Source organism: Lactuca saligna, chromosome 9 (genome assembly GCF_052625555.1).
Source record: "Lactuca saligna cultivar CGN05327 chromosome 9, ASM5262555v1, whole genome shotgun sequence".
In the NCBI taxonomy this organism is placed as follows: Eukaryota; Viridiplantae; Streptophyta; class Magnoliopsida; order Asterales; family Asteraceae; genus Lactuca; species Lactuca saligna.
This window is the reverse complement of record NC_136425.1, coordinates 2,528,444-2,544,951: the sequence shown is the minus strand read 5'-3', so window position 1 is coordinate 2,544,951 and position 16,508 is coordinate 2,528,444. Positions and strand designations below refer to the sequence as shown.

The window sequence follows — 16,508 nt, the reverse complement described above, 5'->3', positions numbered from 1 at the left end:
TAACTCTTTTCCGCACCAGAATCGAAAAGAATACATGCATAAGAGGTTTCAAGGAGGAACGTACCCGTAACAACGGTAGGATCAGCAACTGCCTCCTCTTGCCCCATAGTTAGTACACTCCATGTGTTGCCAGTTGTTTTTTCCTTGGGGTAATTTCTCTTATAATGCCCGACTTCCCCACAGGCATAACAGGCTTGACCAACACCTGCTCTAGAGGCCTGATTGGTTGGTTGGACTGGTGTTTTGCAGAAACGAGTTGTGTGTCCCTTCTTTCCATAGTTGTTGCAGAGCATTTCATGGCATGGGTCGGGATTATGATGATAATTGCACTTGTTGCACCGAGGGAGGGTACCAGTATACCCGTTGGTACGTGCTTGAGCTACAGGAACATCGACAGGAGTAGTAGCAGCGTGGACTGCCACCGTTTGTTGTTTCTTGGAGGGCTCCTGCGAAGACTGACCCTTACGCTGTTTCCAGAACTTTCTCTTCCCACCACTCGCCTTCGTTGGTTCGGGAGCGGCTGCTGCAGCATCAAGATCAACTCTGTGATCTATGAGAGTCTGCGCCAGGAACTTGGCACTGTCAAAAGTGGTAGGCCTAGCAGCCAAGACATTTCCTTGAGTTGGGGGCGTCGATCCCCAAATGTTTCTTTCTATCTTTTTGCTTTTCGGGGTGACCATTCCCGGGCATAGAAGAGCCAGATCACAAAATCTAGTTGTGTATGCAGCAATGTCATAACCCTTCATCTTAAGGTTCCAAAGTTCGTGCTCCAGTTTCTGCATTTCACCCCTTGGGCAGTATTTTGCGAGCATAATTTCCTTTAAACTTTCCCAACTCATAACATTTGCTACCGGTAAGGTTAGGGATTTGACCCAATCATTACACCATGTTAGTGCTCTGTCTGTGAAGGTGCAAGCAACGAACTTCGCTTTTTTGGCTTCAGAACACACACAAATCTCGAAGACCGATTCAATATTCTCAATCCATCGAGTCAGGGCAATGACACCTTCATTACCGTCAAAAGACTTTGGCTTCACATTCATAAAGTCCTTGTAGGAACACTCCTTCTGGTGTCCCTGGCTTCCATCGAGACTGAGGGGTTAGGCACCAATTCCCAACCCGCTAGAGCCACCAGAATTTATCTGCAACATTGCGGCAGCCACAACGGCCGTGACTGCTACCTGGAACATGGCAGGATCGAACTGAGGAGGTGGTTGTGATGGATATGTTGGGGGATTGTTGTTCTTTCTATTGGGTCTTTTCTTTGGAGGCATCTTGTTCTAAAATAATCAGGAAGAAGGAGGTGGTAAGTCCCTTAGACTCTGAATCAAGAGATATGAAACGAGATATATCTCAACCCGACAGATAAAGTGTTATACTAAGCGATAAACAAGGATACGTTACTAATACAAGTAAACTATCGCTGGCAAAAAAATAAGTAGCAACACTTGAAATGAATCTCTACATTGTAGTTGGCTTTGACTAAAATACTCATATAGTATTTTAAGTTGTATGTTTTGTTTTATTGATATCTTGTTGTATATACTTGGTAATTTTTAGGCCTGCTGCAACACCACAGTCACTCCCAAACACATTTTGCTCGTGTCCCGGATAAATATAGTTGATCATGCTATATTTACCCTAGACATGATGACATAACTGCCCAGGTTTAACCGTAGTGTCCAACATCCAGATACTTTTGTTTTATTCTACTTATGATATTGTTTATGGTATGTAGGTATACTTGTATACTTTTTGTAAGATACTTATATTTGGAAAGTATACTTTTAGTTCATAGCACTTCAGCCCCTTTGTGTTTATAGTTGTATACCTTGTAAGGTTTGGTAAACTTAGTTCACTATAAACAATAACTCTGATACCAATCTGTCACACCCCCAAACCGTAAAAACAAACGGCGGAAACGTCTGGGGGTGGAGGACGTCATATGTAGTATCACAATAATTGCATCATAGTAATCAAAGTAAACACAACCATTGCATTATAATATGAATATTTACATTTGTTTGATATAAGGTTTGTATACATCAAAAGTAGCAAAAGATAAAGATGAGACTCCAAAATGCATCGTCTTCTCCAAAAGTCGGCTAGTGTACCTGCCTACTAATGTTCTGAGAATACAAGCGGTTTTGAAAATATATCAGCATAAAGCTGGTGAGTTCATAAGCATGTTTTTGAATTTAAAACTTGTCACTGAATTTGTATAAATGTTTGTTTTCTTTTCCAGAAAATCCAATATTTTCTATCATGTTTGTTGATTTCAGTATGAATAGTATGATTCGTTTGAAAACCCTGGCTACCACCAGTATGTATGTTCTTGTTTGAAAACCCTGACTACCACCAGTTTGTAAAGTAGTCTTATTACTTAAAATAAAACCAAATGTTGTATCCCTAGAATGCCTTCCACTGTAGTATGTAGGTAGTCTTATTAATTAAAATAAAACTATTGAAGAGTGATAATCCCGTCAACAAAGGTTAGTTTATACTATTGTGAGTTTGTATAACCATGGAAATATGATTAATGACCTCTGCGGCATTTCTTCAAGCGTCATATGTTACGAAATTTGTCACCCCATGCATGTCTGTCTAACTATAACTAACAATTCAGGTGTGGGATTGTTGGTCCCGAATAGATTTATTCACAAATCTCATGCTCTCCCTCCAAGAGACTCTAGCTATACTAAAAGTAGAGGATTTACCTGTACCCCGAAGGGTACAATTAAGAGATGTCTCACAATCCTGTATTAACTAGTTTACATGAAATTATGTATCGTTGTTCTCGTATTAGAAATCATTTGTGTACTTGGTAGAGTATAAATAATTATACGTAAAATAATTATTTAGTATGACACTCTTGTTATCTGTATGTAATAATGGATAAACTAAATCTATTATAGTTTATATGTTCAACCGTGTAAGTAGCTTGTATCTGTAAAACCGGTAATGAAATTCCCTAACCTATACCCATTATAGTTTGACTGTTATGTTCGTGAAACTGTTCTAAAAACTATGCAATTAAATTTAGAAAACGTCCCGTATGCTCTGCATAATACAAAAGGGATAGAGTATCTAAATGCGTTATGAAAACCATTGATTTGTATAAATTGCATAAGTTTTGATGCATCGAAAACCTTTATGTTTGGCTTGTATTCCCCCTGAAAACGTTTAAAACCATAAAAACATAGGGGTATGAACTCACAGTTTGATGTGGGATGCGAATGTAAGTCGTTAGGAAGCTGAGTGTCAAATGAAGTCTCTAACACAAGCAGATCCTATTTAACATATAATAGCACGTATATGTATTATATTAGGGTATAACACCACTAATTATGGAAGGAAAGCACCTTAGAGGCTAGGAAACACTTGAATCTAAGTGTTAGAATCACATGTGATTGAAAGAGGGGAGTTTGCGACCGCACAAAGGGTATACAGTCATGGGTTTTTTTCCCAATGAGTTTATGGCCTAATGGGTTTGCAGCCCATGGGTTTACGGCCCAATGGGTGTACGACCCAATGGGTGTACGACCAAGGAGTTTGTGGCCGTACACTCATGATGAAGTGTGCATTTGAGGTGTTTTAAGGTCCTTTCTAGCCCCTTGGAAGTGTTCTAAGTCCCATACTTAGCTTTAGGATGAGTTTAAGGCCAATAATCAACCAACCACTAGGGTTTGCGGACAATGAGGGGTGTACGGTCGTACACATGGGTTTACACCCATAAACCTTCCATGATCATGTCCTTTGGGTCGATTTTACAGTGAAAAACAAGAATTTCTAGTAGACAACAAGCATATGAAGCAGTTACTTACTATAAGGAAGCTTGAAATAGGGTTGTTAGCTACTAAGAACTAGTGTTTGTTCTTGTTGTTCTTGGTGAGAGATGAATATCTAAACAAGGATTAGATTAATGAGATAGAAACATGGATTTACCACTAGATAGAGGAATGAAACTCAAGGTGGAGAAACACTTACAATCTTGAAGATCTTGAGGAAAATTCGATGGACGTAGAGAGAGAGTAGAGAGAGAAATCCTTTTGAAGTGATTAAAGTGGTAAATTAAGGCCACTCATCCTTTATATAGGGATGAGTTTTCGACCAAGGGGGTGGGTGGGGTGTACGGCCGTAAACTCGAGTTTGCGGCCGTACACTCCTCTCGAAGGGATGTTCGACCCAGATGCTATGATATGACTTAGGAAAACGCGTTCTTGGACCCAAACCTTGATTGCACTGAGCTTAAAATATTCAATTAGACCCAAAATAGTGCTAACGAGAGCAGAAATCAATCTGAATCGATTGATTTTTAAACGGTTCGTACAAAAAGAAATTTCGGGTTGTCACAATATGCATGTATAGTGTCAGGGTGTTGTGATGATACTTGAGACAAATATGGGTAGCTGTGGAAGGTAGTATGGTCTCGCACTACTGAAAGCATGGGACCCATACACGTAACAAGGAAGTCACAACCCCTAGGGTTTAGTTGAAAGTTGGTTCCCAGTTATTTATGCGGATTTTGTGATATCTTCCTGTTATATTTTCAGTATGGTGGTTACGAGACGTTTTGTGTCTGGATCCGGATCAGGATCAGGACAGGGCGATCAGGAGGCCCCAGTAGCGCCTGAGGTCATTGTTCAGGAAGGGCCTGTGTTGACCGAGGATCAAGTCAGGGAGATCATCCGCAAGGAGGTGGTCAAGGTTATCCGGGGTCAGATTATTGAGTTGTTTGGGTATATCAAGACCGCTATGATGGAGTACTTCGATGAGAGATACACAACCCTTGCGGAGACGGCTGCCGCTGCAACCACATCGGTTGTATCGACGGCAGGGGGAGGAGTAGGAGACACTTGGGGCTTCCAGGATAGGGACTTCGATAACACAAAGCCCCTTACTTTTGATGGGACTTAGGACCCTGTCAAGGCTATGAGGTAGACTTATGATGTGGAGGGGTGTTTCTTTACTTACTCGTGTCCTACTGACCAGAAGGTCAGATGTCCTCTAAACCTGCTTAGGTCCGGGGCCAAGGAATGGTGGAGATTGACGATTGGGTCGTACACTGATAATTAAAGAGCTGATGTTAATTGGGAGCAGTTCAGGGACATGTTCCGTGCCCGATACATTCCACGGGTTGAGCGGGAACAATTGTCACAGGAGTTTTTGAGTTTGAGACAAGATGATGAGTCGGTGTCGGAGATCACCTGCATGTTCACCGAGAGGGCGATGTTCTGCCCAGAGTTTGCTTCTGAGAAGGCTCAGATGACTCTTTATCTGAGCATGCTCAAGACATACATCTGCCAGTTTATTGCCATGCAGCGATGTAATACTCTTCTAGATTTACAGGAGGCCGCTAGGCGGTGTGAGTTGGAGATTGAGTTGCAATTAAAAGAGCAGTGTCAGGCCCTGACACAGTCTCAGTCGGTGTTGAAGCGGTCTAATACCGCTGATTCTAGGACCGGGGGTCAGCAGAGCCGCACTTGTGGAAAGTGCGGCAATAGTCATCATGGAGTTTGTCGAGCGGGTAATGGGTGCCAAAAGTGTGGCAAGGAGGGGCACTATGCTAGGGACTATCACTAGTCCACCCCTGCATCATATACGAGGATATGTTATCATTGTCATCAGGTTGTTCACGTGAAAACCAACTGTCCATAGCTCGCAGCCAGACCGGCGCAGGTTCCAGCGCCGACTACATTGAGGATTAGGGATTGGAGACCGAGTAAGAGGTTAAATGGTTTGTATCATCTTATTAAACCCAATAAAGGTAATGCATATATTAACCAATGTTCAAATCCTGACGCCACTAAACCCATGCGTCATGGATGTTCGTCTGTAGTGATTGCAGGACATGAGACTATGCCTTATGTTTGCATCGGATGATTAATCGATACACGAAATCTAGCATGAAACCCTCCTTAAAGAAGTTTCGTTTCCAAAAAGAAGTCTCAATATACAACATCAATTTTCTTTGTTTGTTGAGTTTCATAGTTTCATGCTTTCTTTATAAAACAAAAGCAATAAAAAGTAGTCTAACGTACAATTTTATTTTTTCCACTACATTAGTTTGGTATCAAATTATCAAACATTGATAAATGGGTATAAATTACAATTTCTCTATTTTAGTAGATAGGTAATATTAGAAAACATAGAAAACCTAGAAAACCCAATCTAATATCTCTCGATGCTAAAAAAATCATTTTATGTTTTGATCTTGCCTAAGTTAATGTTTTGTGGCTATATTATTTTAAAAAGATCTAAGATCAACACCTCTGAAGCCACTGTATTGTTTTAACGTACATATGATTATTGTTTTAGCAAAATTACAATACTATAAATAGCCACGGAACATAACATTAAACTAGACAAAATCGAAGCATAAATAAAATAATTTTAATAAAAAAATAAAGAATATAATATAACATCACACATTAAGTTTTTATATATTGGGCCAAAATACTTGGGCTCTTTTTTAGAATGATTAGTATCATACAAACGGATCCAAACATCGGTTCACAATCCAGTCTATCTACGACTACATAGACCAGCACTTATAGCGTTGTGTTCATAAACCCTAACTCCTTTTTCTTTCGTTCGTCTCCTTCTTCTTTCTGCAGGGACACGCAGCCGTCGCCGTCATGGTATTCTCAATTCCCTTGAACCCAAATCAAGCTAACAATCTTCTTCTATTTACATTTTAATTTGTACGCTAATGCATTCAAATCCGTTTCATGATATCAGGGTATAGATCTTGTTGCTGGTGGAAAGAGCAAGAGGACCAAAAGGAATGCTCCACGTTCCGATGATATCTACCTTAAGCTCCTCGTCAAGGTTTTCCTACTCATCAGATTTCACTCTGTCTGCTTTCATTTTTTGTAGGTTTACCGAAATTGTTAACGTTTGTTTGAAAATTGTTTCAGCTTTATCGGTTTTTGGTGAGGAGGACCGGAAGTAACTTCAATGCAGTGATACTGAAGAGGCTCTTTATGAGCAAAGTCAACAAGCCCCCGATTTCTCTCTCTCGCTTGATCCGTTACATGGCTGGCAAGGTTTGTCTGTTTGCAATTTCGTTTATGTACATCGGGCTTGGAAAAGATTATGCTATTTTATTATCTGTGAATAGTGGTGTAATCAATTGAAGTGATCTAACTCTTTATTTTTGTGATTTTGATTTAATTAGGACGATAAGATTGCTGTGGTTGTTGGCACAGTCACCGATGATGTTAGGGTTGATGAAATCCCATGTATCAAGGTCACTGCTCTGAGGTTCACCGAGACTGCAAGGGCCAGGATCGAGAAGGCTGGTGGTGAATGCCTGACTTTTGACCAGTTGGCCCTTCGAGCTCCTCTTGGCCAGAACACGGTAAGCTAATCATAATCAATTTCTTATGTTTCTGTTCATGCTCAATCTTATGTCTAAATGTAGTTATGGATGCATGTGTTTATGGCTTTTGCAGGTACTTCTTAGAGGTCCAAAGAACTGCAGGGAAGCAGTGAGGCACTTTGGAAAAGCTCCTGGTGTGCCACACAGCCATACCAAGCCGTATGTGCGATCCACGGGGAGGAAGTTTGAGAAGGCAAGAGGAAGAAGAAACAGCAGAGGCTTCAGAAACTAAGTGCGGTCATCAATGGTGGGTGTCTTTGAATTGTTGCAAAAGTTCTATCATCTCTTTTTATGCTGGTGTTGTTTGGATTAAAGCTATGATGAAAATTTTGGTGTTTGGTAATATGTTATATGTAGCAGCAGGGAGTTTTTGATTTCTAATTTACCTTCAACAATTGTTTAATGGAGATCAATTTTAATCATTTATGTTTAACGGCGTTCAGTTTTTATATGACTTCACAGAAAGTTATAGTAGAACCTAAAGTATTTGACTTTGGAGCACTAACAGGATATGTATAGATATACTCTCAAAAATATTGATATAAAATCACAAGTTGCAATAGAACCTAAAATATATGACTTGAGAGTAAGGGGCTGTTTGGTGTGCCCAAAACCCTAGACATTCCCAAGAGAGAGAACATGAGAGAAAGAGGAAGAGAAAAGCGGTGGGTGTGCCTAGCTACCCAAGCAAATATAGAGGCCACATAAAGTGCAGGTGTCTATGTGGCATGCATTGCCAAACAAAAACACCCCTTACGTGATGTGGTGAAATCGTTGCACTGGTAACGTAAAAACCTATCTCATATAATCTCTCTTTCTATTCCCATCCTCCTTTTTCAGGACATACATATGCAAGAACACCAGCCATGCATATTAAGTAGTTGAGTGAGGATGGATATTTTGCTGATGCGGTTTCAACAAAATGTCTGAGTATACCATATCTCCTCTTACTTGATGCTTATGTATGTGTGTAACATGAAACAATTAGTAATAGCAACATGTTATCGTGTTGACGATGTTGAGACGTGTAATCTAATCTAAATGATGATGGTTAAGTTACCGATGAAGTCTTCAGAAGAGTGTGACATCGACTTTTGCTTAAAGCTTAGTCCTAACTTCTACATAACATGAGTTTGATCTCAACAAAGATATCAATTAGAAGTGAAGTTTTGAAGTAAAGATAAAAGCGCAATACCAGTGATAGGGATGAGATTTAGAATCGGAAAACCGGATCGGAACATGAACCACTAGAACCGAAATATATAGAACCGGTTCCGGTTTCGGGTTCAAAAATTGGTTTTATCTGGGTACCGGGTAATCCGTGTTTGGGTCCATCGGGTCCGAGTAACTGGGTCTAAAACCGGAAATGATTTTGGGAACCGGAACCACTTTTAGGGTTGAAATTGGTTTTTTGTGAAACGTTTAAAAGATGTATATCTCATATGTTTCAACTTTGATTGACATATGGTTTTTTCCAATATGTAGTTTGTGCATGATTTTAGACTATAAGTTTGCCATTTTTAGTTTTATATTCATTGATTTACAGTCTCCCAAAGTTGATATATCAATGCTCAAAGTTTTTTTTTATTTTTATTTTTATTTTTATTTTTATTTTTTTATTCTTTTTAGGTGAAAGTTTTAAAACATGCATATTTAATTCATTTGAAGTTAGATTGACATGTGGTTTTTTCCAATTTATAATTTACAGTTTATACATGATTCTATATTATAATTTTGTCATTTTTGGTTTAAAATTCAATGATTTACAGTCCTTCGAAGTTAGAATATCAAAACTGAAAATTTTCAGCTTTTCAATTATTTGTTTTTGTACTTTATATTATGTGAAAATGTTAACACATGCATATCACATTCATTTAAAGTCAGATTTACATGAAGTTTTTTTCCAGAGTGTATTTTAGAGTTTGTAGATGATTTTTTACTATAATTTTGTTAATTTTGGTTTCATATTCAATGAGTTGCAATCCCACAAAGTCGGGATATCAATATGAACATTTTCGCAGTTTAACCTACTAAGTAGCAAGTAATTACCAACAAATTCTGGTTTTTCCGGGTTTTCTGGTTTTAAATTCACTTTATCCGGTTCTAACCTATCCATTTTGATGTTTTCGGGTTTTCCGGTTTTAGACCCACTTTACCCGGAACTGTACTCAAAACTGGTTCCTATATACTGATCCGGTTTCCGGTTCTATAAAATCTCGTTAACCGGTTCCGGGTTTTCCGGGTCCGGATCCATCCGGTTCGGGTTTGGACCCACTTTCATCCCTAACCAGTAAGATGTTTCGAAGCACGAACTCTGATACGGTTTTCCTAGAAGATTTGGTCCATAAGAGGCAACGAAGTAGCTTTTAGTCCTGAGCTTCAGTTTTGAGTTTACAATCTTGGAGAAGACGTTTACCTTTATGCCAACTTGTAAAATGCCTATGGGAACCACTTGGGTTGTGGTGACTTGGTAAGGCATGTGGAAGATATGGTGGATAACCTATTGACCCATGTTTAAATCCTGACACCACTCAGCCCTTGTGGCCATGGAGGTTCGCCTGCAGTGACTCCAGGGCATGAGACAAAGCTTTATGTTTGCAGCGGGGGATTAGTCGGTGCGCGAAAACTGGCCCGGAAACCCTCGTTAGGGAAGTTCCCTTTCCAAAAAAAAAAAATGCTAGAAAAACATTACACTAGAAAAACATTAGAAAACAGAGATGGTTGTATAACAAACCAACCTAGTTGAATTTAATCTTATAACTTCCTATTGTAATCCCAAAGAAAGACTTATCAACAATCCTATAAAAAAAATAATACAATATATACTTTTCTAGGCTTTGCAACTCTAAAGATGATGCTAATGTGCAGTTTGAAAGCATCAAAAACTTTGTTGTTATGACTACATCGAAGTATTGTAACAATCGCAAACTTTTCACCAAATCATTGATTCCAAACCCGATGAACATCATATATGACAGACTAGATATATATAATTTTTGTCAATGATGAAAATACAAGATTTTGTATTATAATATATAAGAAAAATCAGCAAAATCATTCGAAAACTATAAAAATAAGTGCGCAAAAAGGTATGTCATTTTGTAAAAATAATAACATATTCTGAAAGTACACGTCTCCCTAATTCCTTAAATACAAATGCCGACCCAATAGATCTTGAATTCTGATCCAAGATGTTGCTATGCGGTAGTAATTTGTAGATCCGCTTGTTTGTCTGATGATTGGTTATATGTTATTTGTTTGCTGGATATATGTTTTATGTTATGTATATGTCGACATAGTTTGGTTGAGTTACTGTGGTACTATTTCGCGCGGTAACCAACAAACATGGGAGCAATCCAACCATAAGCTGTGGGCGTGAAGGGCAAGCCAGATATGAGATGTGAGCCTAAAAGGCAAGCCAAACTCATAGTGTTGGCTCATGGGTAATCCAGTCTGTTAGCTGTGGCTCCAATATATATTCTGTTATATGTTGTGTGTGTTGGTATCTTGGGGGAATTTACTAAGCTTTGACTTACATTTTTAGTTTACTGTTTCAAGTGCTTCTGATGATCGCGGAAAAACGAATGCGTGATCGTGTACATTTTTCTACTTTTGTTGATATTGGATTTTGGAAAAAACTCTGATAATGTTTATACCTTTGAAACAATAGTTTTGTAAATACTTTAGGGTTGAAATTGGTTTTTGAAAATTTTAAATTTCTATGATTTTGGATTTTACAAATGTAAGTCTAAAATGCCCCAAATAGTCCTTAAGTCTGAGATAGAGAGTTCTTAAGTCCAAAATGCGTAAGTCCGAGATAGAGTCCTTAAGTCCGAAATGCCAAGTACATTCTCTGAAATACTATCTATAGGAGGGACACCACAGTCTAAGAAGTCAAATTCATCATGCAGGTGACCAGGTCAAAGTCGGATCCTAAATGTTATATTCCAGACTTGGTATTTAGTTTTTTAAAAATCAAAAAATATTTGTTAATTGAAATGTGATAATAATATGGTTACTTCAGTTCATTTCGTGGGTATGGACCATTTTCTACAAGATGTATCATCCATCCATCATTCATGGATATGGACCGTTTTCTACGTTTTTTGGGTTCACGGCCGGCCGGTTCTTATAATAGTCAGAGGCTCAGAGCAGATCTCGTTTATCACAGACACACACTTCACACTTCTCAGTGGGAGAGAGGACTCTAAAATATGGAAACTATAAAACACAGTAAGATACCGGTCAACGGAATAAATATGCACGTAGCAGAGATTCCCGGCGATGGTCCACCAGTTCTTTTCCTCCACGGTTTTCCCGAACTCTGGTACTCCTGGCGCCACCAGATGTTCTATCTCTCTGCCCTCGGTTACCGAACAATCGCCCCTGATCTCCGCGGCTTCGGAGACACCGATGCCCCTCCTTCCGCCGCCGAATACACCGCCTTCCACGTTGTCGGCGACTTGGTGGGTTTACTCGATGCCCTAGGTCTGAAACAGGTATTTCTTGTGGGTCATGATTGGGGGGCCAACGTGGCGTGGAACTTGTGTTTGTTAAGGCCCGATCGGATTAAGGCGTTGGTGAATACGAGTGTTGTATTTAGTCCTAGAAATCCGGTCAGAAAGCCAATTGAATCGATGCGCGCCATGTTTGGAAACGACTATTACATATGCCGATTTCAGGTAATCCAAAAACATCGCGCTTTACCTAAATTGGATATATTTCTAATCATTTATTGTATCTGGTTGAGTTGCCAAAATCTGTCTGTTTTCGTCATGTATCACTGAACTCAGAGGATATATCCAATTTATCGATCTGTGAACTGTTTTGTTTATGTAGCAACCTGGAGAAGCCGAAGAAGAGCTTGCTCGTGTAGATACAGCACAAGTTATAAAAAAGTTTCTGACTTCTCGTAATCCAGGCCTGCTTTGTGTGCCTAAAGAAGTTGGATTCGGGGGTAAACCCAATTCTAAGATCACTCTTCCCTCCTGGTTGTCAGAAGACGACGTCAATTATTATGCAACCAAGTTTAATCGCACAGGCTTTACTGGTGGATTGAACTACTATCGAGCTATAGACCTGTAAGTTTCCCATCCCTTCCCCAACTCTTTTTATGCTCTTGTATATATATTTAGCCTGAACTGTGGAATGTACTTAATTTGTTGCAGAAACTGGGAATTAATGGCGCCATGGACGGGTGTGCAGATAAAGGTGCCAGTTAAGTTTATTGTGGGAGACCTGGACCTGACTTATAATACCCCTGGTGTGAAGGACTTTATACACAAAGGGGGATTCGTTAAGCATGTTCCTTTCTTGCAAGAAGTTGTGATAATGGAGGGAGTTGCTCATTTTATTAATCAAGAAAAGCCCCATGAAGTTAGCGAACATATCTATGACTTCATCAAGAAGTTTTGAGTTACTCTTTTAATGTAATCCTGTGCCTGTAGCTGTCATGCTAAGGATTTTCATGCAGAATAAGCAGAGAAACGACTTGATCCTTCCAATGTGTGTCGGATGAGATCCAATTTTATCAATTCACCTATTTTTATAAGTTACCTGTCTATATCATTTCATGATTTCTAAATGTTTTATGAATTGTGTAATATTGAGAACGTTAGTCAGTCGCGTATTACTTGACAGTTGATACTGAATTTGAATAGCTATTATGTTAATGTTTTAATTGTATGTTCGAAAAAACAAAAATAGATAAATGATAAAAAAAACGTTGAGGTATTACTTAGGGAGTGTTTGAGATTGCTTCTTACTCTTTGTAGACTTTTTGGAAAAACCAGGAATTCCTGGCTTCTAAAGAAGTCGGTTTTTTCACTGAAAAGTTAATGCTTATCAAATACCACTTTTTTTAACTTATTATCTGTTTACTTATTAGTTTTTAAAAAAAGCTAAAAAGCACGTTTTCCAAATAAATTGATTTTAAACATTTAATTGGAACTTGATAGAATTAAATTACAAGGCAAAGAATCGGATAGAATTTGTAAGAAAAAAAAAAAAAAAGTAGTATAGCATTTGATGATATCCATCAATTCTATACATGATTGCTCCGGCAGCCGGCGCTTATAGCCCAACGTCATATGGCACACCGGTCTGAGGCAAAAACCCATCTCCGGAGATAAAAGCAGACACCGTGAAGTTCACCGCATCTGTGGCGTTGATAATATGGAATCCTGGCCAAGTAACTCTCTTACTAGTATCCGACCCTGGGCCGGAGTTATTAAATTCCGCATAGTAAGAAGTATTCAACGCAAAATCACCTGACCAAACCGACCACCCCGCCGGAGTGATCAATGAATCCATGAAAGATTGCATATACACTGTTCGTGAATACTCCTTCCAGGGTCGTCCCAAATAAGTCAGGGTACTACTATTGCTCGATGCCAAATCGTCAGCTGCTCGAATGATACACTTCTGGATCGAGTTACCGGTGTTTTGCCCGGGATCTGTTCTTCCCTGTGCTGTGATTGCATTGAATTGACCAGACATCGGTAATCGTGGGTACAAATTACAGTTTTGGAAAACCGCCGCTGCGTTTCCAAATATGAAATCTACAGTTCCGTAAATGTCGCATTCTCTGTAGAATTGACGGAGGGAGTGAGTGTATAATGTGTCTTGGTACCCTTCGAAACTGCAGCTGTAGAACGTCGATAAATCTGCTCCGTTTCGTAATGCGACGGCTTGGTGCTTTACTGCTCCGGCGGTGTTGCGGATTGTTATGTTCACCGCCACAAAATTAGGGGCCACCACGACTGTACAGATTTGAAATGTAAAATTTTATGAATTAGTTGATGCAAATCAACAATGGGAATAAATTATGTGCATATGGCCTAATCCTCTGAAATTTATATTAATACAATAATTGGTACCTTTAAAACTTTAAATAAATATAATTAAATTTAAGCTCCTTTTTTGGTAAATACAAAGAGGCTAGGCGTATTTGATAATGTATTAAAATAGCTTGAGAATTTCTTCTAGATTATCTACCATTAACATATTACATTTCATCACCTTTTTTGTAGAATAATAACAAAATTTAAGAGGTGTTTCGTAATGGCTAGTTATCAAATGAGTGGTGTTAGGTAAGCATGTTTATAAGCTGTATGGGTTTAATTAAGTAAAACAAAAGAATTGTTCTTAGAAGTAATTAAACAAGTCAAATTGATCGTGTTCATATTGTATTTCTTATAGTATCAATTAATTCAGAAATCTGAATTATCATTAGAATAATATCTATTTTTAAATTATGTTTTATCGTGTATACATATATTGTAAAAATATAAAAAATCGGCAAATGGTAAATTTAAAAGGTAGGGATGCAGGATGTAGGATGCTTACTAAATGTTGCGGAATTGAAGGTGGTCCAGCCATCTACGACGTTGTGATTCCCGGTTATCACCGTCTGATTAATACCAGCTCCGATCATCATCAGATACTTCTTGTTTTTGGGAATGTTGACGTACTCCTCATAAACTCCGGCTGTCACATAAATCAGGAAATATCCGGCAGTGGAAACAGAATTGTTGGGAGCAAAGTTAATGGCGTCAGTAATGTTGGTGAAGTTCCCAGTCCCATCTTGACTAACCACTACAATATTGCTGATCACCAACTGATTTCCGGCGCCACCAGTACTCTGAAGAAGCTTTCTCCGCCCCACCGTCTCCAACACCGCCTTTGATTTTTCCGACATTTTAAAAGGTGGCAATCCACCGTTTTTAAAACCGCTATTTTTCTTACTCGAGAAACCAAATTTCTTGTTTTTACTACTACCCCATCCTTTGTTAAAAAGGGCTAGTGAAACACTGTACAATTTGTTATCGTTTTTAATGGGAGCCACAATGCCATTTTTAGAGCTCCATGAACCGGCGTTTGCTTGGAGGCCATCTATGCATGTTTCTGTATTGGTCAAAATGGCGCTGAGCATCGTCTGAGTGTCTTCCGATTTGATATCCGAAAGGACACTTTGCGTGGTGTTGACTGTTTGGAAAGTGCTTGAAAGGAACTCCACGTTTACTCTGGCCAAGTACTTGCAATCTTCAAGTGCACGAATTGCACCGGTTGTTAATGAGGCGGAGCTGCTAAGATATTTATCGATCAAATTGGAGAATTTAGTCGCGGCGGATATGGATTTCCGAATAGAGAAGCGGCCGTAGTCATAGACAGTGGCGGAGGAGTTGCTGACGGGGAGGGATGCTTGACAGACTGAAGGATAAGGGGTGTATTGGCAGACTGTGGCGGTTGCAGCGCCGACAGAGGATGTGTATAGTGCAATGAAAAGGGAAATTAAGAGGAGGTTACAAATGGTACTGGTGGAAGCCATTAATGATGTGAGCTTAAGATGAGATGATGGAGGAGACGATGGGAAGGGTAGGGGTTGATATATACAGAAAAGGGTCTGGAAGTCAACTTGTGCATGGAGAATGGAGGGGAGGAATATAAATTTTTAAAGCGTGTTCTAATACTGGTCATTCAGAGAAGAGACAAACTTGCCTCCATGTTGGTGTATTCTAATATTCTTCTTCTAATTTTTAATTTTTGATTTGAATTGTTGGACTTAATTTTTATACATTTTTGTGGATATTTTTCATAGTTTTATGTCTAAATTAAGATTTTCTACAACAAAGTCACGGTATCCAAATTCAACGTTTTTAGGCATTGATTTTTTTTTTTTTTTGCGAATAACCAGCCTAAAACCCAGTATGAAAAAACTAGCAAAAAGTATGTAAAGTTCACATAATCAAGTTTGGACTTTTGATACAATCCAACGAGCTACCTGGAAATTTCTCACTTCTACCCACTTTCCAAGAATAAGGATTGCAACTATGGTATCAAATAACGTATCCTTCTTCATTCGTGTCTCATTAGAAATAGAGGTTTTTGCAAAAATCCGTTGATTTTTATTCTTTTCAAAAAAGGAAAATAGGAAAAAATAAAAAAAAACATTCAGTTTACGTTAAAATTCTAATTTGATAGTGTTTTTTTTTTTTCTTTCAAATTTGATACAGTGTTTTCCAATTTGTTATAATTCTGATTACTTGATCGGTCAATTAAGTTATATCCTGACGTGACATGGTAACGTGATATGCTGACATAATATGCTGACATGTTAAAATTG

At 38.7% G+C, this 16,508-nt stretch overlaps 3 protein-coding genes across 3 annotated transcripts; 2 read left to right on the top strand and 1 right to left on the bottom strand.

Moving 5' to 3' along the window:
- The first annotated feature begins 6,523 nt into the window (after nt 1-6,523).
- On the top strand, nt 6,524-7,817 carry LOC145017492 (large ribosomal subunit protein eL18x-like). Its single transcript, XM_078975516.1, has 5 exons — nt 6,524-6,641; nt 6,742-6,831; nt 6,921-7,049; nt 7,181-7,363; nt 7,458-7,817. The coding sequence occupies exons 1-5, from the start codon at nt 6,639-6,641 to the stop codon at nt 7,614-7,616; spliced, it is 564 nt and encodes a 187-aa protein (XP_078831642.1). The 5' UTR covers nt 6,524-6,638; the 3' UTR covers nt 7,617-7,817.
- Nucleotides 7,818-11,410: 3,593 nt separating this feature from the next.
- On the top strand, nt 11,411-13,035 carry LOC145014595 (epoxide hydrolase 1-like). The gene is made up of 3 exons (XM_078973011.1): nt 11,411-12,066; nt 12,224-12,465; nt 12,553-13,035. Exons 1-3 carry the CDS (start codon nt 11,599-11,601, stop codon nt 12,797-12,799), a joined length of 957 nt encoding a protein of 318 aa, XP_078829137.1. The 5' UTR covers nt 11,411-11,598; the 3' UTR covers nt 12,800-13,035.
- A 236-nt stretch (nt 13,036-13,271) lies between these two features.
- LOC145014594 (putative pectinesterase/pectinesterase inhibitor 7) lies at nt 13,272-15,780 on the bottom strand. Its single transcript, XM_078973010.1, has 2 exons — nt 14,732-15,780; nt 13,272-14,145 (listed from the first exon to the last, which is right to left on the bottom strand). Exons 1-2 carry the CDS (start codon nt 15,711-15,713, stop codon nt 13,457-13,459), a joined length of 1,671 nt encoding a protein of 556 aa, XP_078829136.1. The 5' UTR covers nt 15,714-15,780; the 3' UTR covers nt 13,272-13,456.
- Nucleotides 15,781-16,508: the final 728 nt, after the last annotated feature.

Excerpts from the sequence above, each read along its gene's own strand:
- LOC145014595 (XM_078973011.1), top strand. The coding sequence starts at position 11,599 with ATGGAAACTATAAAACACAGTAAGATACCGGTCAACGGAATAAATATG. Across the intron at positions 12,067-12,223 it reads ATTACATATGCCGATTTCAG|CAACCTGGAGAAGCCGAAGA; the intron begins GTAATCCAAAAA and ends TTGTTTATGTAG. Across the intron at positions 12,466-12,552 it reads TACTATCGAGCTATAGACCT|AAACTGGGAATTAATGGCGC; the intron begins GTAAGTTTCCCA and ends AATTTGTTGCAG.
- LOC145014594 (XM_078973010.1), bottom strand. The coding sequence starts at position 15,713 with ATGGCTTCCACCAGTACCATTTGTAACCTCCTCTTAATTTCCCTTTTC. Across the intron at positions 14,146-14,731 it reads CTTCAATTCCGCAACATTTA|TCGTGGTGGCCCCTAATTTT; the intron begins GTAAGCATCCTA and ends AAATCTGTACAG.
- LOC145017492 (XM_078975516.1), top strand. Across the intron at positions 6,832-6,920 it reads ACCTTAAGCTCCTCGTCAAG|CTTTATCGGTTTTTGGTGAG; the intron begins GTTTTCCTACTC and ends AAATTGTTTCAG. Across the intron at positions 7,364-7,457 it reads CTCCTCTTGGCCAGAACACG|GTACTTCTTAGAGGTCCAAA; the intron begins GTAAGCTAATCA and ends TGGCTTTTGCAG.